The 6,658-nt window shown below is 57.1% G+C and overlaps 2 protein-coding genes across 2 annotated transcripts; one reads left to right on the plus strand and one right to left on the minus strand.

The window, feature by feature from the left end:
- The first annotated feature begins 2,657 nt into the window (after positions 1-2,657).
- On the plus strand, positions 2,658-4,899 carry CDEST_13688 (Putative kelch-type beta propeller). The gene is made up of 2 exons (XM_062929844.1): positions 2,658-2,832; positions 2,897-4,899. The coding sequence occupies exon 2, from the start codon at positions 3,028-3,030 to the stop codon at positions 4,759-4,761; it is 1,734 nt and encodes a 577-aa protein (XP_062785895.1). The 5' UTR covers positions 2,658-2,832; positions 2,897-3,027; the 3' UTR covers positions 4,762-4,899.
- A 12-nt stretch (positions 4,900-4,911) lies between these two features.
- On the minus strand, positions 4,912-6,421 carry CDEST_13689 (Putative NADH-quinone oxidoreductase subunit E, Thioredoxin-like superfamily, NuoE). The gene is made up of 3 exons (XM_062929845.1): positions 6,095-6,421; positions 5,661-5,951; positions 4,912-5,482 (listed from the first exon to the last, which is right to left on the minus strand). The coding sequence occupies exons 1-3, from the start codon at positions 6,380-6,382 to the stop codon at positions 5,108-5,110; spliced, it is 954 nt and encodes a 317-aa protein (XP_062785896.1). The 5' UTR covers positions 6,383-6,421; the 3' UTR covers positions 4,912-5,107.
- Positions 6,422-6,658: the final 237 nt, after the last annotated feature.

Consider the following 6,658-nt stretch of genomic DNA (forward strand, 5'->3'; position numbering starts at 1 on the left):
ACAAAACCCGTCGCGCAAAAGTCTCCAGAGACAAGGTAGGTAGCGACTGGGAGCCGGGGCAGCCCGCAAACCCTGAGCCACGCGGCTCAAAAAGGCTCAAAAAGGCTCGCCCTGGCGCTAACCGACACACCCGTCATGGGCATCAGTAGGGCGGGACTAGTCTGGGCTCCGGGGGGGGGGGGGGGTAGAGGGGTTGACAGGCAGCGCTTCTGACCCTACTAAATGGAGGGGTGCGCGAGAGAAGAAGATGTACATACGTTTTAGGTCCTTTTCCTGCCCTGGGGCAGGCCCGACTTTTGGTCCGGTCTGGTCCGTCCAGTCTCATCTGTCAGGCAGTGTATCTGTTGTCCACCCTCCCCGATCCCAAGTCGCCGGCGACATTCCTCTAATCCTGCATATCCACCCTGCTTCTCCTCCTGTAGAGCCGAAAAGGGGGTGGGGTGTCAGAAAAGAACCAGATGCGCCTATGGAAGCCTTGGGTGTCAGTTCGGCCCCCAACGCCCATGGAAACCTGATTTTCACCCTCGTCCCGCTCCCCGAACGACTTGATTTCGTGGGTGGGATCGCAGCCAACGAGGTACTAAGCATAGACGCTGTCAGCACTAGTACCCGTGGGACACCGGCGGGTCCTGCAGCTGCTTGGTGGGATAGAGTGATGACACTAGGACACACAGCCACGCAGACTGCAGCTTTCAGATGCCAACCAACGGCTCCTGCGGCTAATGATTGAGCATCAATCTGCGTGGGAGCGCCCACAATGATAGGCCGGTTCGGTCTGATGGGCGACTGCGCCGCAAAGAGAATGGAGGAGAGGCACAAGGGTACACCATCCGACGACACAGCTGTCCGTTACCTTTTCCAAAAATCCACTCACGTCTTTGGACTTTATCGAGATAGAGTCGCGGCAGTGCACTTCCGCCATGGTAGGCTGCGTGGCACGGCCCCCGACATACCATGTGGCCAGGCCCATCATGACGATTCCCAGGCTCTGAAAGTACTTTATTGGTATGGTCAGAAGTGGAACAATGATGAAGGGGGAGAGATATGGACGGGATGTAGCACAACGGTCTGCGGTTGGGGGCTGAACAAGGATTGACCAGTTATGACTGCATTCCTCCGCTGTTGCATGTTGGCTGCACCATTCCGCCTCGTGTTCGGGGTGCAGGAAGCAGCCATTATGTTCCCATTTCTCGACTTTCTTTCATCGACAAGGCTTCTTGTACAGACTTGATGGAGATGTCTGGCCCCTAGAGTTCATTCTCGCCATGTGATCTTTCAGGGTGCGTGCGTCATGGCTAGCAGTAGGGTTGTCCGCCATACGAGGAACCCGAAGCCTGTAGATGTGCAGGGGAAAGACCGAAGAGCTGAACTGGTGGAAACTTAAGCCGACCCAGCCATGGAAACGGTTTGGATGGAGCTGGAGAGTGAATAGACCGAAATAGGGCATAGCAAGCGTCACGAACAAGAAATCGACATCGTTGCGGCAGGGAGCTGAATCCAGCCGGATCCTTCTGGTCACAGCTGAACAGCCGTCAGCTCCAGTCGAATTGTAGCTGCAGCGATCCAGCTTGGGGGATGGAGTCGCGTACATAGATTTTCTCAGGAAGGAAACAATAGTCGGGACCATCCACCCCAAGTCCCAGGGACGGCGCCGATGAGTGGGTCCCGTATACCGATGGGGCCGATCACCTGCCGCGGCGCCCGAGTTAGAGGTATCGGACAATTGCGAAGCACATCACACGAGCCGCCGTCATATCTCGGAGAAGAATTATCGGATTCATGACTTCCCTGGCCGATGTGGTATGAACCGATCTGTTGCCGCCCGCCCATGCAACGAGTTGAGGGAAGTGATGACGATCTCTCCAAGGAGCATGCATCGCACAAGCGTCGGGTTCAAACGGTGCCCGGTGCGGCCACCGTTGTTGGAGTTCATCCAAGCCCGGAAATGTAGAACGCAGGGCAACAGTGATAATTGCAAGGGGATCGATCAGTCAACATGGGTTGTGTGCTGGGCGCCTCGTTGGCCTTTGTTGACGACCGCGGCTCGTGATTGGGTTCTCACGTCCCCAGTATACGGCGATTGAGGGGCGCAGGTGGGATGTACGTTGAGTCATGCTGAGGAACGGATATTTGCTGTTGTAGCACCGTTGGGTCCTGCCGGTTGGACATTGGATCGACGCCAATGGTATAACTGGGGGAGTTCCCAACCAGCGATGAAGTTTCGAGAGCAAGGTGTCTCCTTCCGGCGATGAAAATGAGTGTTGCTGCTAACCTGGCGAAAGAAACAAATTCAGGGTCCTGCATAAGCAATTATCAGGTCCTGGCGTGTAAGACGACCCCTCAGGACCCGGCTCCCCAATGGAGCCGGCGAACTGGTACCTGCCTACCCCACCAATAACACTGCCGACGACTAAGGTGCCTACGCAATAGGGCGACAGGCGACGGGTGCCACTGGAGGTATGTGCGCCGGCCGTTGCCGGGCTCTTGATAGGACGGCAGGAGCTCAGGGAAGCCCGCTCCCCCGCTTCCCACTGCAAGCTGAGCCATCCTCCATCGTACTATCTACCTACGTACAAAGCCCGCCCGTTGCTGCTGAAAACAAGCGCTGGGTGGGTGATACGAGGGAAGGCGAGGGTAGGAGTAATATGGGAGGGAAACTTTCTTTTCTCCCTTCCCTTTTGTCTCCCACTCTATAACAACAAAGCATTTCTTCGCCCTGCAGGACCACAGCCTTTTCCCCGTTGTTTCTCGTCTTGATATCTATCCGCATCCGGCGCCTGTTTTCACTGCCCGCTTACAACCCACCAAAAAGATCCCCTCCCCCCGGCTGAGGTGAGCGTTACTTCCTTGCTACGTCATATTGTCAAGGTCGTCCGTCCTGACCGTAAGATCAAAGTTGTCAGCATACAAACTTGACCTCGTCCCACGCAATCCCGTCCACTATTTCCCTCCGTCCTCCACCCTCTTCCCCATCGACTATTGACATCCGTATTTGTGTGGACAAACGACCTACCTACCTCAGCAACCATGGAGTCTTTCGGAGCTCTCAAGCGTCGGACGACCGAGATCCTACAATCCCTTCCCCAGAACCTTCCCGCCATGCCGAACATACCCAACGTGAAGAGACCGTCTCTGTCGAGCGGCAAAGGCCCAAAAGCTATGAAGGCCACATGGGAGCGAATCGACGTCCCGCCCCTCGCCCGTTCCTCCCACACCGTCAGCGTCGTCAACGGTTCTGCCTACGTCTTCGGCGGCGAGATCAACCCTCGGGAGCCTGTCGACAATGATGTCCATGTCATCAGACTGCCTTACAACAGTGCAGGCGCTGATTACTACAAGATCAAGTCCGCCCCGACGAAGCAATACATCCCGCCCATCGAGAAGAAAACCGACGAGACGGTTGAGGAGCCGGCCGAGGAGCCGGCCGACGCCCCGAACGTCGCGGAAAAGGCCGCGCTGAAGGAACAGCTCCTTGACGAGGTTTCCCTTGCCTCTCCGGGCGTCGCAGGAGACGAAGAAGATTTGTCCGCCGAGACCGGCGCGGGAAGCACATCCTCGGATCCTGTCTTGGACAAAGGCAAAGGCCCGGCTCTTGCCGAAACTTCCTCTTTTGGCGATGTACCGTCTCCCCGTGTCGGCCATGCCACCGCCGTCATTGGGAGTCGCATCTTCCTCTATGGAGGTCGCGGAGGACCCGATATGAAACCCCTCGAAGAGGGTGGTCGCGTCTGGGTCTTTGACACCCGTATCAATACTTGGTCCTTCCTCGATCCTGTGCCACCCGCTCCCGGAGTGACCATCTTGCCGATGCCCTCGGCGCGCAGCTACCACTCAGCCGCCGCGACTGATCGTCCTCGCGACTTTGCTCCCAAGCACGCGCGTGGCAAGCAAACCTGGAGGGCCTGGGCCCAAGGCGACAGCGCCGAGGTGGGCATTCCTCAAGCTCCCATTGTTGGCCACGCTGCCGTCAATGCCACGGACGAAGAGGATGATGGCTATGGCACTTTCTTCGTGCATGCCGGTTGCCTGGCGAGCGGCGAGCGCACTAATGACCTTTGGGCCTTCGACGTGCGGTCCCGAGTGTGGAGCCAGCTGCCCTCGGCGCCCGGACCGGCGCGTGGTGGCGCCGCCATCACAATCAGCAAGAGCCGGCTATTTCGGTTCGGCGGCTTTGATGGCAAAGCTGAGATTGGCGGACAGCTTGATTTTATACACCTTGAGATGGATACCTTCGACGACGGTGTTTCCAAGGGTGAAATCGCAGTCCACGGCCGTGGCGGTTGGCAGAGCATTGTCCAGGGTGCCAACTCTGGCGAGCAGGAAATCCACCTCATTCCGGGTCAGACGTGGCCTGGAAACAGAAGTGTGGCGGGTCTCGAGGCCGTCACCGTTGGTGCCGGACGCGAGTACTTGTTGCTCATCATGGGTGAGCGCGAACCCAGCTCGGATGGTCACTCCGGCGCCGGCTCCATGTGGGACGATGTCTGGGCTTTCCAGGTACCGCCTATCGGCATGACCGCTGCTAGCGTGCGGGATGCTATGTTGCAGGCCATTGGTCGGCCGACGGGTGAGGGCAAGTGGACAAGACTCGTGACGGAGCCGTATGATGATGACAACGATGATGGTGAGCCAGCGCCGCGCGGTTGGTTTGCAACAGCACCAATGGGGGATGTGGAGGAGGCTGGTGTTGTTATCTGGGGAGGACTGAGCTCTGAGAACAAGAGACTGAAAGACGGTTGGATTTTGAGGATCCCCGAGTGAGATATTTTCTGGAAACCCGACTCTGCTTGACGCATTTTCGCTTCATACCCCCCCATTCAAACACCACATATTTGAGCGCATAGCAAAACCATCACATTTAAACCAAAGGAATACAAGCAAGTATCCTCGGTCGGGCACAGGAGTTTTAGGAGAGTGCCGTGGATCTTTAAACCGTTTCTCCCATGCATATCGAATACAGCACATTGTGTTTTATATACAAGCCAGACCATGCTCCGGCTCTATTCCATCCGCTCGGCCCATTCGTGGGGGGTCCCCTTCGACTTTCGCGCACGCGCTAAAAACTCTCCTCAACCTCTTCGCTCGCTCTCCTGGTCTCGGTTTTGTCTTACAAATCGCTCCTCGTCACCTCGGGGCCCCACGGCTCGGAGGTAAGGTTTGTCAGGCCCTTGCTGTTTTCGCAGGTTTGGCGGCCGCTGTTGATAGGGCCGGGCTTGGGAACCTGTGCAGCGGCGGCGCCGCCGGTGGCGGTCGCGGTGGCCTTGAGGGCGTCAAGCAGCTGGACAGTGGTCTCGGGGGTAAGGTCCTCGTAGTAGTCGTCGTTGATCTGGACCATGGGAGCGTTGACGCAAGCGCCGAGGCACTCGACTTCGAGGAGAGTGAAGAGGCCGTCCTTGGTGGTCTCACCCTGCTTGATACCGAGGTGGTCGATGATGGCCTTGACAATCACGTCGGAGCCGACGCCGCCAAGCTGGCATGGAGTCTGCGGATTACTTGTCAGCAAACAATCCGTTCATTCAGAATGGCATCAATCCCCGTAGCCCTGGCACGGCAATGGCGCCGAACAGAAACGGCTCCCAGTCTCTGACCCGGCCACGGGAAACTCGGATAATAGACGTTTTGAGAGATGGTACGTATTTTGTGACGAGGGTTGAACTCACGGTCGTGCAGGCCTGGATAAAGTACTTCCCGACGGGAGTGCGGTTGTACATGGTGTAGAAGGAGGCGACTTCGTAAACGCGTTGGGGGGGCATCTCGAGGAGGCGGGCAACCTCGTTCATGACGCTGATGCTGGTAAAACCGTGCTGACGCTGGCCGAGGTCCAGGATGGGCATAACGGCGGCCTTCTTGTACTGCGGCGGATAGCGCTTGAGGATCTCATCGATAACGGCCTCGTTCTCCTTGGTGAACTTGAAGGGGATGTCGGCGTTGTTCTTCGGGGAGTCGCGGTGCTATGTCGGACGAGGTGGCTGATTAGCAATTGTGTCTCGACGGAGGACGCCCACACCGTCACATCCTCGTTTGTAGTTCGCTGCAGGGGTTCGCCATACAGGCAATTGACGTCGGCAGGGGAAGGGTAAAAGGATGTGCTTACCACTTGAAGTGTGTCGCTTGGGCGGACGGCTGTGAGGGAGAAGGCGCGGAATTGGGGCCTCGCCGCTCGACACGTCGCCGAGCGGAGGGCTGATCTGAAGAGGAGGGGCGAGAGTCTGGAGGCCATGGCGAGGGACTTGTGGTGGCTGCTCAATTGACGATGGGCGAGCGGGCGGGCGAACGGGAGAGGTTGATTTGCGGATATCTTGCGCTGTTCAGATTCGGGAGGTTCAAAAGTCGTGAGCTTCTGCTTGGATAATGCATCGTTGTGATTGGCTGAACAGATCATAGTTTGATTATGTAATAGTATGGGGCAGCAATGCACAAGATGCAAATCTAGGCCAGTGAGCGTCATTCGAGATTGCATAAGTCATTGTGCATTATCCGTATGCTGGCTGCTATGCGTGGAACCGTGCGTTCAGACCGCTTGTTCTTCACATCCAGACGGGCCGGCCGATGTTGCATTCCATTCCAAGAACAACTCAGTCACCAGAAAGGTATTGACTGCTTGTCGTGTGTCTCCACAACCCTTTAGCTGTGAATGCCAAGTGGCAAGTCAGTCACG

This window comes from Colletotrichum destructivum, chromosome 9 (genome assembly GCF_034447905.1).
Source record: "Colletotrichum destructivum chromosome 9, complete sequence".
Taxonomy (NCBI): domain Eukaryota; kingdom Fungi; phylum Ascomycota; class Sordariomycetes; order Glomerellales; family Glomerellaceae; genus Colletotrichum; species Colletotrichum destructivum.

What these genes read in the sequence shown, in the direction of transcription:
- CDEST_13688 (XM_062929844.1), top strand. Translation starts at nt 3,028, where the DNA reads ATGGAGTCTTTCGGAGCTCTCAAGCGTCGGACGACCGAGATCCTACAA.
- CDEST_13689 (XM_062929845.1), bottom strand. Translation starts at nt 6,382, where the DNA reads ATGATCTGTTCAGCCAATCACAACGATGCATTATCCAAGCAGAAGCTC. An exon ending in CAAGCGACACACTTCAAGTG is followed by an intron (nt 5,952 to 6,094) that starts GTAAGCACATCC and finishes CGTCCGACATAG; the next exon opens with CACCGCGACTCCCCGAAGAA. An exon ending in TTATCCAGGCCTGCACGACC is followed by an intron (nt 5,483 to 5,660) that starts GTGAGTTCAACC and finishes AGTAATCCGCAG; the next exon opens with ACTCCATGCCAGCTTGGCGG.